This window comes from Aythya marila (assembly GCF_965140915.1).
Source record: "Aythya marila genome assembly, chromosome: 2".
In the NCBI taxonomy this organism is placed as follows: domain Eukaryota; kingdom Metazoa; phylum Chordata; class Aves; order Anseriformes; family Anatidae; genus Aythya; species Aythya marila.
Genome location: NC_139043.1, coordinates 65679263 through 65697451, shown reverse-complemented (window position 1 = coordinate 65697451; position 18189 = coordinate 65679263). Strand labels below are relative to the sequence as shown.

Sequence of the window (18189 nt, the reverse complement as noted above, 5' to 3'; positions counted from 1 at the left end):
TTTGGAAACCTGGTGTTTCCTGAGAATTTTCAATCTCTAATAATAATTTTATTGATGAGAAACAAGAAAATGTATTGCCACACACTATGTTTAGGAGAAACAAACTCATTTGTTAAGTATCTTTTCCATGTGAGAGGTCTAGTTTCTATACTCTGAGAAACTAGTTCATGGAGCAAAGGTAATGCCAACAAATTCTAAATTATTAACCTCAAATTCCATTACTTCCAAAAGCCCTCTGATCCTAGAGGCAAAACACAAACAGGCATTTTGACAAAGTTCATGGAGTTTAAGACAAACAAACAAAACAACAACAACAACAAAACACCAAATACAAAGCAATTTTGTCATCAGCAAATTGAAGGCAGCGTGAACTATGCTGTCTTCATTATCCTGTTAACCTGTATAACCTCAGACTACAGCAGACGATGGAACAGAATATTTCTTTACTAAATGAACTAACTCTTTCATTCACTGCTAATTATCTCCTGGAAGCCTAATGAAAAGAGAAGGAAGTGTCTCTCAAGCTGAGGCCTGGAAAGTATCTGTTAGTCTGCACATCAATGGGCAAAAGCAGAGATGAGACCTAAAAGAATCAGTGAGGACATCTGGCTTGTAGCTGTTGCCAAAGGACATCACTCACTAAATTCCAACAAGCTTTGCTGCATAGTAAATTTGAAATCAAATTGATAAGGGCAATCACTACTACAACCAGAGCAGCAAAGGCCATCTCATTACCTTACAAAGTTTACCTCCCCAAAATAAGCAAGATCTCTTGGTCACAGAACATCCCCTAGACAACAGGACAATTAAAACAGCTCCAGAAATGTGCCAGCAGTTTGCTGTTGGCATTCAACAATCCAGAGACAAAAGTCAAACCATAAAACCATATCACATTAATTCCCTGAAAGTTACCAGTTTAAAATATTTTGGGGGACTATGGGGAGAATAAAAGACATATTTTAAAATAAACTATTAAATACTGGGAAACTAACTGATCCACCTGATTCTGAGAAAAGCTTTTAATCTCAGCTCCCATGTTTCAGGGGACTGTTTGTTTGTAAAATTTCCATGTTGGACCTCATAATTTTCCAGATAAACAAGTGTGCCATCTGTGAAGAACTTCCATTTTTCACTAACAAGTTTTCTGATGAAAGCATTTCATCAAGGAAGTTCTTAAGCACACTGTAAAATGGAAATGAACAGGAAGCTTTCTTTTGCTATGATCAAACAGCGGATTTAAAAGTATCTTGTTTTTAGAAAACTTTTATTTAGGCACTCTGTCAATATCCGATCTTCATCTCTAAAGCAGTTTCTGCAAAAAAAGATACAACGACCTGAAATAAAGGCAGATGCAAACTCAAGAACAGCTTTAGGTCACAGATTGTTTTCCCCCTACATTAAAATTATTTTATTTGTGGATCCAAAATAAACACAAGGGTTGCCTACTAATTGCTAAGCTAAAATGATGTTTGCCTGAATAGCTGTAGCACAAGATGCAGATGTTACGTGCAACAGGAAAAAGTAGGAAACGTGTTTACAATACAGGTACTTTTGACAGGCATAACCACTTATTTCACCATCTACAACAACTGTAGGGTCATATTTTGAAAGCAGATAGGGTGGAAGATGCAAGAGACATAATTAACTCCAATAGCCATACACTTGTCCCAGTATCTGGAGAAAGACCTTAGAAACACCTGACTGCAGAAAAGATATGCTACTACAAAAAAAGTACAAAAAGCCATATACTTAATTTTGCATACAAGTTTAGTAACCACTCCTTGTCTTTGGCAGAAAGACATGGCAATTGCATTTTCCACCTTTCTTTACACCTAGGTCACAGAAGCAGGATAAATTACTGCCTTACAAAATGCATAATTTCTTAGTCTCACAGATTCATATTGAAGATAATAAGTGGTATGTGCTTGAGTATCTATTTCAAGTGAGAGGTGTGTCTGAAGAATAACAGCATATAAGGGATTTACTTATCGGTGTCGTTGAGCTTTTAAAAAATGACAAATTAAATTTTCATGTTAACTTCTTTGGTAACAGAAGAACCTTTTAAGATACTGTTCCTAATAGCAAAGCACACTAGCTACGGAAAAGACACATTTATTATTGCCACTCAGACCCAGTGGCTACTAATCTGGAGAATTTCCAATTTTATCACCAGGAAAAGAAAACTTGTGCAAACCACAGCATTTATAATGCTCTAAGTGCACCCACACATAATTGGTTAGCTGTTCATAGTTAACAGGATAAATCTCCATGAGTATAGAAACTACACAAATGGAAATAATGTCCTATTACTGATAAATGAGCAAAGAACCCCACTGTCTGGCACCAAGTATTAATCCAGAGGGCAGAGCAACTGTGTCTGGAATCTACTTAGCCACAAACACTTAATAATACATGTATGTACAGACTGCTGCCCAAACACATCATTGTATGTGTGTCTAACTAGAAGACATTGTACAAAGCTTCTGAAGAACCAGAAATGCACTACACACAAATTGAAAACTTGACACCGATAGTATACAATTTTATCATAACATACTTAGAAATTAGAAAGATACACATGAGCAAAACAAATAAACAAACAAAAAACAAAACACTAGAATGTTAATAAAGGCCTTCAGAGATAAATCTAAACCAGAATGTATTAGCAGAAAGTGTTGCAGAACTGAAAAACTGGGAAAATGAAGAAAGGTTCTGCAGTTCCTCACAGCAACATTGCTAGAAAGCCGTTTCCAAGTATTCAGATTCTATGCCGAGACGAATTTTGTAATACCTAAAAGATGCATCAAAAGAAGAGATACGCTTTAAAGAGTACAAACACTTTTTTTTTTTTTTTTTTTTTTCACCCCCCATTGGCTTACAGATGAGCTTACTGCCTTTAGAAGAAGCGAAGACTGGCCCCATTTTCTACAAATGTTTTATGTTTCAAATCCTGACCTGCATTATTTGCTCTCTGCTAAATGTTTAATGTAGATCTCCATTTTGGAAGATGAATACCAATTTCCACCGAACATGTAGCTCCAGTAGGGTCATGCCTTGAGAGATTAACTAAACATACCAGATTTTCTTCAGTGTCAAGACCACCCCTGTGTAGAAATCTACCAGTAAAGTATTTACAGCCTGCAGAAGTTGATGCGACTCTTTTAGAGGAAGCTTATAGAGAAAATGATGATCTAAAGGTAAGGACACAGCTCTCAGAAGTGTTTTAAATTCAAACCCAAGTGACTCTTAGGCAATGCATTACTCTCCAAAATAAAACAAAACTAACAAAAAACATCCCCAAGTCTTTGGTCCTGGCTCCCAAATCATAAAGGAATTTTAAAGATTTTTTTTTGCATGTATATATAGACACAAAGCAGCTTTCAATTCACCTAATTAGAGTTTCAAGCTCTAATGTATGAGGTTAACCATCTTTAAAAAAACAATTACTTCTAGGAATGATTTATAGCCTTTTGTACAGTAAGAAACTGCTTCCAACATAAGAGAATTGTATGACATATTCCAAATAAAAGCTAGAGGTGAAACTCAGGGTATTCCAGCACTGCTCTAGAGTGGAAGAGAAGAGCACAAGCAGGTCATTAAGGAAAATCTGAACTGAAAGTGTTCATACTTTCCCAGTTCAACTAAGCCCTTTCTACATAGCAGAGAATTACGAGATTAATTCTTACATAATTAAAGAAATATGGGGGGGGGGAGGAGGGGGGAGAGTGAACAACCTGAAAGCACAGTCCTCTGAGATGTTTCTAGCTCAGTATCTAATAGTGTAGTAAGACATTCAGAGAAGTAGCAGCTAAACAAAGAGCTATGTTTACTACTAGTGTTATCTTATTATAGGAAAAAATAAAAGACATAAGAAAAAGAGGACATCTGGAGGAATAGGAGGGCATAGTCCATGCTCCCTCCTTCTGTGTCACTGAGAAAGGGACTGGAACTGACAACAAAGTGTGGCATTTCCCCCCAAGTTTTTCCCTGGGAGAAATACTGAGTGGTAGTTCAAAACAATACCCCCTCACATAAACCAAACACACAAAAAAAACAAGCCAAACCACCTCAGCAGCTTCCAGGGAATTCTCGCCCCAGCTTCCCCTGCAGGTACGTGTAAGTCACATGGTCCAGTAAACCAGGGCATAAAATTATTAGCATCAGTGTTAGTTAATTTATTTACTGAAAAATAACTCAAACTGAGTCCCATGTTTCATAAATGAGGAAAATGTTTGTAAACACTTTACAATTGAGAGAAGTGGAGGAAAGAGGTGTCATGAAATGGTTAAATAAATAAAGCAGAATTGAACACTGTCTCTGCAGCGCTCTGTGCTGCTGGAAAAGAGACTCCTGCCATTCTTCTCTTGCCTCGGCAGGGGTTGCTTGGAGTAGGTTTCCCTACGGAAATGTCAGAGGAGGATCAGATGCTCCTGGGGAATACATTCTCCTTTCAGCTCAAAGGCTGGCATTTGGAAACAGAGTCATTCACCTGGGATCCCTATGATCTTAAGCCCTATGCAAAAGGGCACACACTTCATTCACAGATATGATGTGAAAACTTAAGATTCAAGTGGGTGTTGATCAGAAGCAAGCAGGAAGGAGTGGCTGGTAAGCACAGAAATATTGTACAACATTGGAAAAGGACACAGCTCTTGCCTTGATGCTCCAGCCATCTCAGTCATATTTGCTCAGCTGTTTTACTTACCAATGTTCAAAATTAAACTATGAGGAATTGATCAAATTCATCTATGCTTCTCATCCAAGTAAAGAAGTCAGAGATGATACTATGATACTGCAGCTGAAGCTGCTTTTGGTACCTGGCCTACAATGCGGATAAGAAAGACTATCAGAGTCATCCTCCAAGGAGTGTTCCCTTTCCCACTGTTATGTTTGCTTAGAGTAGCTTTGGTTTTCTGGTGCTGTCTTTAAAAGTGTTGGCTATATTATCCTCAAAAGAGTGAAACAAGTAAACCACTGATACCATCTGTAAACAGAGGCCTGACAGCATATTCTTAACAAATGTTAAGAATTATAACAGGTTGCACTGCTGTTTTGTACAGTTATTTGCAAAAGTAAGCCCAAAGAATTCCAGCATTTGGAAAAGCACTCCAAAACACATTCACAGATGGATGGTCTAGTCACCAATATTCTTCTTTCCATGCCCCACCCATCAACGGGATTTGCTGGAAAATTACTAACTACACTCAGGTTAGGTTAGTTACCTAGACATTCACATTCAAGATCACAGACATGTACAAGCTAAGTCCAATTAGTGCTTGCTGATTCATCAGATCAACTAAACAAACCTGGGAAATGCAACAGGTAACCAAACATTCTTAGAACAAATTAATCCCTAGAAAAACAGGTACATCACGTCTCAGGAACAAATCAACCTCATCATGAACAGATACTTTGTGTCCCCTACCGACAAAAAGCATAGGTCAGGCCACAGCTGCTTTATACAGGCTGTTGAACAATAGGTCCCTACCTTGTTTGCTGGCAGACACTGCAAATCCAAGCCTTCTCCTTCTTCTGGTAAGAGCTGCAGCTCTTGCAGATGTTGTACTTGCAATCTTGGCACTGTCGCTTGCTGTTGATAAGAAAGGTGAAAGGGGAACAGCAGCGAATACAGCAGTGCTCATTGAACTTCTGCTGCTTGGAAAGGATGTTGCATTTGTTACCCTCTTCATCCAACTTCTGCTTCATTTCACTGGAACAAAAAACAAAAGAACAAATATAAATCTCTTTGCCTTTTTCCTCTTTCAATATGCTCACGTGATACTATTTAAATAACTTCTGCAGGTGTAAAACAAATGTCAGAAATGCACATTCTAAATCCAGAATTGGGAAGCTAAAGCTCCTATATTCTCTGGAGTCACATGTGACTGGTCCATGTAAACTCTGCTGTGAGTCAGAGCAAACAATTTCGGTTCACACAGCTCCAGTAACACTCTGCAACACCAGACTACTTCTTTACCTACTCCAGCTGTCACTCCCTTGTGACATCTCACAATTCGCTTTCAGAGCACTTCGCAAATCAAAAACCAGGCTATGAAAGTCAAAAGACTTGGTGTACAGTAATAAAAAAAAAAACCTCTGTTCAATAGTTTTGAAAACAAAAGTGCTACGTTTTCTGAGTTCTAATTCATGGAGTCATATTATGCATAAGAGCTCAGTCAAGGAAGCTAATAGAACATTTCTTTCCAGAGTTTAAACAAACAAACAAACAAAAAACTAAACCAGGACCAATACTGAGCCAACTGCCAACTGCCTGTGACAAGGTTTGCAGACCTCTATTGCAGACCTCTAGAGTTTTCTGTATTTCAGCAAAAGAGTTCATTTATTTAAAAAAAAAAAAAAAGAGAGAGAGAGAAAGAGAAAAAAAAGAAAAAAAAAAACAATTTTATGTATGGTATTTATTAATTTGCTATCTCCCATTTTATAGCGCTTTTGATATTTTCCAAATTAAGCAATATATTACATGATATGAGTAATGAAAAAGTGAAGAAGTCAGAATGAACAGTTGTGTGAGTGGATAGTTTCTGGCATTTACAACTAGTATCTGCATTAAAAGAAAACAGCATTCATGAAAAACATGTTAGCAAAAGCCTAGAACAACAGTGTAACTATAAATATATCCATTTTCTTCTGTTTTTCTGAGTTAGTAGTAGCTAACTTATTATTTCTAAGCACTGATTAGAACCACTTATAAGACTAGAGTAACAGAAAAGTATAAAAAAAAAAAAAAACAACAAAATCTAGAGGTACCATAAGAGGTGGATTAAGCTGCAGGAAGACAGTCGTGACACGGTGACTTGCATTTAAATTTATGCTTAAATATCTTGGTGCAGGAAAAAAAAGAAAAAAAAAAAGAATATTCTTGTTGCATACTTATTCAGAAACTCAACCAAGATAACCTATAAGCATTGCTATGAGCCAATCCTGGAATGTTAAAAAGACTCACTTTACTAGGCTACACATCTTCTAATTTGCCATTTCTGTCTCAGATGAACAATTTGAAATAAAAACAGCCTGTTTATTAAAATCTGACAAGTCAATTCTAAACCTCAAGTCTAAAAGGCTATTACAGTAGTGATCTAAAGCATGTAATTTCTGAACTTGCATGTATGCCATATTTAACCATATTCCAGATACTGGTATTATAAATTTAAAACTTTAGAATGATGTATTTTTCTGTTGTTTGTCCCCAGTATAAAGGTTTGGCCCACCTGCTTGAACTTGAATAAATATTCTTCAGAGTTTCAAGTAAATAATCTTTATGACTTCTGTTCAGATTGTAAAACCTTCTAAAAAGCTGTAAAACTTTTCTTGCTTCTCCTCGAGAGGTAATGCTGTGATTACACACTCAAGGGTTGGGGGCAGGTGGAGCTGTAACTGCTAAATGCAAAGTTAAGAGCAATGCACATTGGCAACTCGCCATACATATTGCGAAGTTTAAAACAAGGTAGAGGGAAGACTAGGACATGATTGAGAAACAGGTTAAAACAAAACAAAACAAAAAAAAGTCTAGGATGATTCAACTCCAGGCCTCTACATTGGGAGCTGCTCTGGAAGGAGTTCATGAAACAGCAATGCTGAAGGCCCCAGTCAGCTTTATTAAAATATAAAACTACAAAAACCCATCTGCTTTCCGTATAACAAGGGAAAAAATTACCAGCAGAAACCTGGTAGCAGTCCTTTAAAAAAGATGAAACGTATCAACTACAATGTGGGATGTTAAGCTCCAGGACAGAGTCCTGGCACAATTTTGCTGCCAGTTTCCCCCAAACCTGTTCCTCTGCTCCTCTCTGGGGGAGCATCTTCAGCTGATGGGATGCAGCCAGCTGACACTCACCTCACACCAGCCTATATTTCAAACTGGCACACTACAAAAGGCCAAGTCCAGCTGGTAAGGTTGCCATACTCCATGTAACTTCCTCAGGTGATGGACAAATATAATTGTAGACCTGCCAGCTGTGTATCAGATGCTCCTTTAATCTGTGCAGAACCTGACGGTCCCTTACTCCTTGGCTACCATGAGAAGTCACAGGCTGATTGCTGAAACTTTTCTTCCATTCACACCTTTTGAACTTGATGTTCAAGGTCCCAGATTGTTATTACTGAAAGGGGGTCCCCACCTCTGCTTTTGCTTTCTCACTTTTTTTTTTTTTTTTTTTTTTTTTCCTGCCTAGAAGTGCACAACCAGGTGAGTGCAATGCCACTAAATTTAGGGAAAACACTAACTGTAAGTTTTATAGCCCCTCACCACTCACCAACATCTGCTCTGGAGTTAAATAGACTGAGATGCCAAGGAGAACTCCTCAGCATTTCATCAGTTCCATAGTCTCTATACCATGAAGTGTATTGTGCACACACAGGTAAAGCTATATACTGCCAGGGTCATATATTTTTCCCCCTGCTATATACAGTAAGAACCAAATTCTTCCAGCGGGCATATGCCTCCCTCTATGGATTCAGCACTAATTTATTTTAGCTGCCTCCTTCTCAGGTAGTTTATTCTTCTCCATCAGGATGGGCATCTAACACAAATCCCTTGTTAGAGGCAGTGCTACACCATTGCTACAGACATTTCGTTTCTCCTTACATCTTTGCTAAATAGTCCCTGAGGAAACTCTATTTGCCTCTCTTTCAAAAAGTGGAGCACAGGATTGTACTGGGTACCTTTGGAGCAAATGCCAAGTTACACCATAATCTTAGAAAGTGTCTTTTTTCTAGGCTCCTATCAACATGAGTCACAATTGTACCTTGTGGTATATTTAACACTCAGTATGTCTATTAGTATTCTACACATTATTAGTGCTGTTAAAAACAAAACAAAACAAAAAAAAACCAACAACATCAAAAACATGTTAGTACATGTGCAAACATACTGCTTGCAGTTGGGGACCCTTTGAAGAACACCTTCAATCTGCACAGGGATATAGATCCACCAGCAGTAGCTGAGTTTCAGGGAGAATTAGACAGCAGGGAGTCTATCAGAGGAAAAAAAGAAGAAGAAAAAAAAGTAACATTAAAAATCCCTCAAAACCAGAAAAGCACAAAGCTTTGGCAGGCTGGGGGAAACACCTCAGCATTCAAGTAGTAAGAGACTCATAAACTGTTATGAGTAAACTACTTCTTGTATCAAAAATTAAGACAAATATTTCACAGTCCAATTACTGCAGCTGTAGTTGTATTCTATGTACTATCTCACGAGCATTTTTCAGGTTCTTTTTTTTTTTTCCCTTGAGTTACTCATTTCTACAAAAATAGCCTCAGATCTTCCTTTGTAGTTTTTCTTGGCCTCTCTTTTCAAAACTAAGAGCTAGATGGTGCTGCCTATGTATTAACTGATGATATTGTCCCATTAAATTGTTTTAAATTGTTGTCCAAACCTTGCCTTTGCCACTTATTTCAAAAGGCCTACAATGACAGTGTTGCCTTCAAAAATCAATGTTAAAGATTCAGTGACTACTGTGCATTCAAACTGAAAAGGAACAGTGTTGACTTTTCTCTTATTTAAATGGTTATAAAGCAGGAATGGATATAGCAGGGGTGATGTGCACACTAGAAAAAGTAGAAACAGCATCCATGCACACATAGGGAGATGAGGGAATTGGGCCGTACAGATAAGATTTTTAAAAAGCATCCAGAACTGATGTAGCAATGTTCTGCCTAAAATCAATAACAATTTTTAATATTGACTGACAGCAAGCCTGCTATGAAAGCCACTACATCTGAAGCACTCACCATGTGGCCACCGTCAGTACGAACACCACCAAGAAAATAGCATCAGAATTAGACACATGTAAAGTGAACCGAGTAGCATGCAACTACCATCAGCAGTCTGATCAGATAACGATGTATTAGGAGTTTAGGATAACTTATTTTTATAAATAGGTAAGGCTAAGTGAGGTACACAAATAAAAACCTATTTCAGTACTTCATTACTATTATTATTTTGAACAAGGCTTTGCAACAAGCATGTAGAGTCTAAATGGATCCTGTATTACCCTAGCAACATACACACCTGCCTAGACTGATGCTGAACAAATTCTCACTGAAAGAAAGATGTATATTTCACCTTTAACGAATAAAGTTATCCTTCTACAGTCTGGGATAGCATTGTGAAAAATAATCGGTTACCTATACGAAAAAGTATCATGGATTCTGATGATAATTTCTTTCTAAAAAGAAAGAAATCCACAACTGTGGTGATAATGTCTTTGTTTTTTGTTTTTGTTTTGTTTTGTTTTACATTTGCAAACAGTTCTGATAGTGGGAAAAGAGTTGCTTTAACACCTTTGTATCTCTTATTAAATACCATAAAATAAATGTGGTGAATAACAAGCTGAGAAAACTGAATACTAGTCACAGTTGAACAAATTCCACTGCTGATAGAACCAGAAAAATGCCAACATGCTTGACACTTAGCCTTGTCTTAAAAACGTATCAGACAATGAACTTGCTACATAGAGAACAGAGTCAATCAGCACCAAGTTCAGATGTAGCTCACTTGCCATGGACTGATACCTTGCTTCATGTATCAGGCTCTATCCTAATCTGTTAATAATTTTCTTACCTCAGGACATGAAGGATTTGTCCTCTATTATTCTATAGATGCGGTACTAGGGGCTCTTAAGGAAGATTTCCTTTTCTGTTGCTGTCAATCAGTGTCTATCATCAATGGGAAATTACTTGACATATCAGAGTGTAGTTAAATGAAATAAATACACTGGTATTTTTAAAAATTTTTCTCACCCTGTAAACCTGTAAATTGTCAAGAGACTGTATTTAACCCCATTTTCTTTTGTAACATTGGATATCACAGGAGCACAGACTGTACTTCATCTAACTGTTAGACTTTGAAATCTGTGTGCAAGGGGAGCAGAGAGGGAGAAGCAGGTCTGAAATTTCAGAGCAGATATTCTGGGGAGCTCTGATGACATCAGATATCTCCGTGTGAAAGTTGAAATTATCTTTTCCAAGAAGCAGTGCTGTGAGTACAGACTGCTTTGTCCTCCTGTTCTAATACTGCCACATGGAACACATGGAAATAAATCTGTTTCAACACTTTTTTCTCACTTTTCTTTCTATTCTGCCCTTCTAGCTCAGTTAAGAGACTGCTTTGCTGGCAGGTGGGGTGTTCTGAGGTGAAATGATTCATTAGTATTTGGGACAAGCACTTCTTCTGCAGGTTAAATCCTGGGTTTATATTATATCCATACCAATGTTTACCACTGGGCAGTGTGAATGTTAAAAGTTAACACAGATCCAAAGAGCAACTGGAAAAAAATAATAGAAGAAAAATGTGTCCTGAGTTAATATATACAGAGATACCTTCTCTGGATTAGAAAAATCCTGGTATGCAGATTCCTAGAGTATTCAGAGAAGCAGTACTATGTTTGGTTGTCTATTACCCTTTGGCTTTATCTTCTCTTAATTACCCATTAGGCAGTTTTAGACTGCCGGTAGATTCTCCCTCAGTCTTCATAACATTGAAGAAACACAGCTCCCTCAGCCTTTTGGTGCATGTCATATGCTCCAGTTCCTAACCATCTCTGTGGTTATAGTGGTGAGGCTTATGCTCCAGTTTGGCAATGCCTTACTTGTACTGGGACACCTAACGCTGTACACACTACTCCAGATACAGACTCAAAAGTACTAAATGAATGATCACTTGCCTCAACCCACTGACCACTGCTACAAGGACTGACTGCTTTAAATTCACTGTCCATCAGGAATCAAAAGGTTCCCTTCAGCAGAGCTGATCGCTGGACAGTCAGGCCCAAGCCCATTCTACTGCAAAATGCTAGATTGGTATTGCTTTTTCAGGAAGTTCCCAGCAACCCATTTCTCTCGAGATTGACCTTGAAAAGCTGGAGTAGCCCCATCTACCAGTATGTCAACCCTTCCAACCAACTCTGTGTCATCTGTGCACCTAAAGAAAGTGGACTGCATCTCAAAGCCCAGAACATTAATGGAGGCATTAAACCAAATTAATCCCACTATCAGTCCCCAAGAAGTAATGCTTGTAACCAGTTAGGCACTGACCACTACTATCTGAGCTTACTCATCCAGCCAGTTTTCATCTATCTATTTCGTAATTTCTGCTTTGTATATAATATTCTCCCCAATCTGACTACCAATCTTTACGCTTTGATTAATATTTTATTATTTTGCGATACCTTTCTGTTAGATTACAAACATGTAACACTACATTGTACTACCCCATGAAAAATGTCAACAACCTAGCAAAACTGTATTAGTTTTACCACCTTTCTCAAATTCCTACTCTTTTTTATAGTTCCAACATCTTATATAGTGATTCATATTTATACAAGCATTTACTACATTCCCATCTATCTCATTTCCTCTCAATAAATGTCATTTTGCTCTCCCTAAAAGTGTATTTCTCACTGCCTACGTGGTGTCTTTCTATAACTAGAATGTCAATGTTTCTTGCATATCTTAGGTAATTATGGCAGAATTTTAGAAATGCAAAACATATACATAAATATCAAGAAGTCTATGGAATTGCACTCAATCAACAGCAGAAACTACTTTTGGGAAGCAGTTATTGATTTGTCCTGCTAAACTCCACAGTCTAGCAGCTATCCCTTCTCTACCATCCATTAAGGGTTAACCTACATATTAAGCAGACCAAATGTCTAAAAGCCTCTCAAATACATTATTTCTACATCAGTCACTGCCTCTATTTACCATTTCAAAGGTCAGGATAGTGCATTTTGTCAAATATCTAATACTGACTTTTTTCTCCTTGTTGCAATTGAGTGGGGAAAAAAAAAAAAAAGTTTAATAGAGTTAATTCCTGGGTGCATCTAATTTTAAAGGGATAAAAACTGAATTTCTGACCATGTTGACCAACTTCCTCCTTCTTCAAGTATTTCATTGTGTATTCATGACCACTAAAAGAAAGTAAATATTAAAACAAATACTTTACAGTGGTAGCATTTATCTACACTCCTCCCTGCCATTTGTCACTCTGTGCCTCTTGCCTGTCTCTCTCACTAGGAAATTTCATGTTTGTCCTGTCAGCTCCTGACTTGCAGTAGAAAGTCATTTGAGGTTAATGGCTTTCATGTATCCCATTTGGTTGTACCTGAACAATAAATACAGACTAGCATTCTTAGGACTGGAATATTGTTCAGTGTAAACAGAACAAAGAAAAATTAATGAAAATATTAAAATTTACACACTTTTCCATCACAAACATGATACCTTCTCTGCATTTCTAACGGCATCTGTGAGTCTACCTTTGATATGCATCCATATTTAAGCCTGTATCAACTTGTACCATTTTCTTTAAGAACAGAAAGGCCCCTACTACATTAAACAGTTCTTCTTCCAGTGCTCCTTTCACAGTGTAATCCAGTTCAACCTTACAAAATCTGATTCATAGCCTGGCTAGTGTACAGTGGGACAGTAATTCATACATCTCTGAAAAACTCAGAGTATTCACCGTGAGTCTTCATTCCTTTTTCCTGGTGGGATTTCAAACAACACAGACCTACTAACATTTGTGCTAGAACCAGTGTTGTTGCTGAGTTAATATTATTTACTGCTCTTTGCATCAGAAAATGAAGGGAGTTCTCCTTGACCCTTCCCAAGGAATGTGCAGCAGAATAAACAAGGCTATGTAGCAGAATAAGCAGCAGAGCTTGCTACAGAAGCAGGCTTTACAGTGTGAGAAATGATAACATCAGAGGGCTGTGTGTGTGGTGTTAGAAAACAACACAAAGACCACATCACATGCAGATGAGATGAGTAATACTTCATATGTGGGAGTCTTCTGCCTCAAGAAGCTGGTGATCAAATCTGCCCATCATGACTGCTGCCTTCTCCCGAGAGCACCACTGGCCACTCCAGAAACCTAGTGGGATGGGAGCCGGAAGAGACATTTTCTCTGCCAGCACTGGGAAGCACATAATGCAACACAGGCAAATCCATGCAGTTTTACCCACAGAAAACTCCACAGAGTATTTTTCCACTTCCTGCAAGAGCCACAGAAGCTGTACTATGCAACAAGAAGAAAGCAGGTGTTACTAAATGCTCTAGGCCATTCAGACAGCAGGCATTTCCTTTAGGTGAAACTCCTATGCAGTCCTAGGAAGCACACCAGGCTCATACTAAGTAAGGTGACAAAGAAAGAAGAAAAAGAAAGAAAAGCCTCAAAGCAAGATATTCTACATAGGATCTGCAATTTAAATATATATTTTTTAGTAAATTTAATCCTATAAATAATGATTTTATTGAGTATAGGAATTGCCTGCAACAGCCATGTGGGGTTTTATTTGTTTTAAAGACCAAGACTTGCAAGTTTAAATTTACCATATACCTCTATTGTACACAAGACAGTACTTTGGCAGACAAAAGAATCTGTTCTCACAGAAAACAAGTTACGTTTAACATAAATTACCCCAGAGTGTTTTACAGTAGCAGTATTAACACCTTATAGAAGTAATAGTGTGTCCTTTACAACAAAACAAACAAATCTCTGCAGAGGAGCAGGAAAATATCTACAGCACCCCCACCTCACCATTCAAACACGCATTTAAGGTAGTTCTTTAAAAAACATAGGTATTGCTATAGCAACAGCAGTATTTACCCAAAAGACCTAATCTTCATTCAACCTGTTATAAATGAAGATACAACTCAATCTGAATTTAGTAATATTTATAAAAGGCAAGTAAACAGCGCTGGGAGCGTGGGGAGTCTATGCTCTACCAACACACACCCATGAACATCAAACTTTCTAAATATACAGAACACTGCTTTTACATACTAAACCCAAGCATGCATATACATATGTACAATCAGAAAAAGTATCAATTGTAACATATCAATTGAAACATAAACATGGCAAAGTTTTCCAAATTCTGGCAAGTGTTTAACAAACAATCCTTTAAGTCTAATACTATTAATGTCCATTACTGGGGGAGCATAGTTGGAGTTGGTAATCCTGATTGAAGTGCTCCCATATCCTAAATGACTACATTAATTTTTCTCAGATAATATACAGTCTCAATTTTCCATTCATTTTCTTGATTACAAACAGCAGAAAATTCCAGGACGAGTCATGGGGACAATTGTCTTGCTTTAAGTTGTTAAGCAACTCGGCCTTCAGGCCTTATGTATCCTATTCTTCATGGATTGAAGGGAAACATTTCCATCTCCTTTTCAAGGCCAATAGGGCCTGGGTCAAAAGGCACGTCCAGGTCAACAGGGGGTGGAACAGCAAAAGCCTTTGATGGCTGTAGCAGCAGAGGGGCCCATGGCGTAGCAGAAGGATCGGTGGACGAGCCTGCAGCTCCCTCACTATCTGGCAAACCAGACATTTCTGATTGTGGTCCCACATGGCTCTTTGTACTGGGACAGTCTTCGTTCCTAAGGACGTATGATTCCCCATAATGCACAGCTGCTTACCAGGCAGAGGCAGTTGTGTGCACAGGTCCGCTTCTCTCAGCTTGAGCTACTTTCCAGCTCCGGTGCACCTATTTCCAGCGACTTTGTGTACGAGCTTCTCTGAGCAGTTTGCTGAGTCTGGCCAAACCTATCTTCATGAGGCAATCAATGTGCCTGTTCCCGTCCTGGTAACAGAAACAGACTGTCCTGGTAACCATACAGCTTATTCTCCTTATTAACAATCAGACAGTTTATGATCCTGAAATATGGGACCAAATTGAGGTCAAGGTGTGGTACTCTGCAACTAAAAACAACAAGGTTGCAGTGGGATTGCTCGGCACCTGGCAAGCAATCTCTGAGGCCTTAAAGAGCCATGTGGGACCACAGTCAGAAATGTGTGGTTTGCCAGATAGTGAGGGAGTTGCGGGCTCCTTTACTGATCCGACTGCTATGCCATGGGCCCCTCTGCTGCTACAGCCATCAAAGGCTTTTGCTGTTCTGCCCTCTGTTGACCTGAACGTGCCTTTTGACCCAGGCCTCATTGGCCTTGAAAAGGAGATGGATATGCTTTTCTTCGATCCAGGAAGAATGGGATACATAAGGCCTGAAGACCGAGTTGCTTGACAAATTAAAGCGAGACATATTGTTCACACTACTAGCCATGGAATTACGGAAAATGAAGACTGTTGTTTGTAATCAGGAAAATGGAAACTGTTAAGTCATGGAACTTAAAGGATTGTTTGTTACCTTTTCTGATTGTATAACTTAAAGGATTGTTTGTTACCTTTTCTGATTGTACGTATGTACAGGCATACTCGCGTTTAGTATGTAAAAGCAATGTTCTATATGTGGGAATAGAAATGTTGTTTTTGCAGAGTTACATTGTTTAGAAGGAGGGAATGTGGTACTGAGATATACTTACAGTGATAAGAAAGTTTAGCAGGTGACCTTGTAAAATGCAGACAATCAGACTCCTTAGGACAATTAGGTGAAAATCACGGTGTCAAGTCAAGTCAGATAAGTGAAGAAACATTACCACTTCAAGCAGTAAAAATGTCAAAAGAAATTTGAAATTTAACAGGCCGGCGACTGAAGGCCACGCATTGTTTGTGAAGCATCAGATAATTGTGAATCTGGATTACCCACTCAGTGGGGAAACAGGGGAGGGTCCTGCCATCAAAAGGTATATAAACTATGTTTTGGAACTAGTAGATGCACTCTCTCCTGCTTGTGGGGCGCCCGCCATTGCAATCGCGAATAAATTACTACTTCACTGAGATCCTCGCCTGAGCCTAAGTTATTGGCTACGGAGTGTTTCTCACAATTTGGGGGCTCGTCCGGGATCCAGTCACCTACTGGGGAGCCCCACCGCCGCAGCAGCAGGAAGGCATGCCCCGCTGATTTCAGCAGTCCTGTGCATCGACGGTGGCGGTTCTGCGGAAAGCTGACAGAGGGCCCGAGACTGGTTAAAGAGGCAGGATCCGTGAAGTGGTGGGGAAAGGAAGAAGGTAGGCACTCCGTTTTTTTTTTAAGAATCGATCCGGTAACTCTGTGCACAGACCAAGGTAAGAAATATTAAGTATTGCCTTGGGGGTCGGGTGATCTGGTGTGTGGTAAGCCCTTGCACGGGGAAGTGCTGGCACTACACCAGGGGAATCTGATGTACGGTAATCCTTGCACGGGGAAGTGCTTGGAAGTACACCAGGGAATCTGGTAAACTCAGGTGTGCAGTAACGCTGGCACGGGGAAGTGCTTGGCGGTACACCCCCATCTTTCAGTATGTTGGTGTGTGGTACACTGCAGAAGGGAAATTTCTGTAGCACATACTGGCGAGGGTTAGGAAAAATGGGAAAATATGAGTTCCAGGGGACAGGGATATCCCTGGGGGAGTGCCTACTAATAGTTCTTCCTGAAGAATGATAAGAAATTGGAAACATAATCCCAAAATTAGAGGGATTGTAAAAGAAAAGTAATTAAAAAAAAAAAAAAAAAGGATTAAAAATTGTGTATCAGTCTGGACAAAAAAAAAAAAAAAACAATTAAGGAAACAGCAGTATTTTGGCCAAAATATGGGTCTGATGAAAATTCAGGCTTTAAATTTATGTGTAAACAATAAGATTCCTTTTTCAGAGAAGGAGCCAAGTTATGCTCCCTATAATCTTAATATTGAACTGGTGGCAGCAGCAGTCACTCCAGGAAGGGAGACAGGGACTGGAATTAACACTGTCCCTAAAGAAGGATCGTACTCTAGGCTCTGGCAAGAATTAGAACAAGGTAGAAGATATATTGAGAATTTTGCCTTCCCTGATACTAACAGTACTAACACTAACTGTGTATCCTCTTAGGTGAACTACCCCCTCCTCCTTACCAGCAGAGAGGTTAGGACTTTTAAGAAGAAGAGGAAGTCTTTATTCGAGGACCCCAACAGCCTAGTTGAACAATTAGACCAGTTCCTACAACCTGATTTATACTCTTGGGGGAGGGAATTATGTCTATAAGTATGTTGTTTACAGGGAAAGAAATGTGAATGATCAGGAGGAGAGCTGTTATACAAGAATGGGAAAGAGCTCATCCTCCAGGACCAGGGGTAATACCAGCAGGGCAGAAATACCCACTTGCCAGTCCTGGCTGGAATAATAATAGTGTGCAACACAGAAATCATATGAGAGACTTGGGGTCAGAATGAGAAAGTACTTGGGGATGAGACCTGAGGACCCAGTATCCCAAGGGCTCTTGAAAGTTCATTGTGTGATTAAAGCCTGG

At 38.9% G+C, this 18189-nt stretch overlaps 1 protein-coding gene across 5 annotated transcripts in view; it reads right to left on the bottom strand.

Annotated features, from left to right (window-relative positions):
* MYRIP (myosin VIIA and Rab interacting protein) overlaps positions 1–18189 on the bottom strand; it is a 221623-nt gene that overhangs the window by 113884 nt on the left and 89550 nt on the right. For all 5 annotated transcript variants that reach the window (XM_082754950.1, XM_082754953.1, XM_082754954.1 and 2 more), the window contains exon 3: positions 5489–5710. In XM_082754950.1, coding sequence (XP_082611076.1) covers positions 5489–5710 — 222 coding nt within the window. The remainder of the gene's footprint in view (positions 1–5488; positions 5711–18189) is intronic.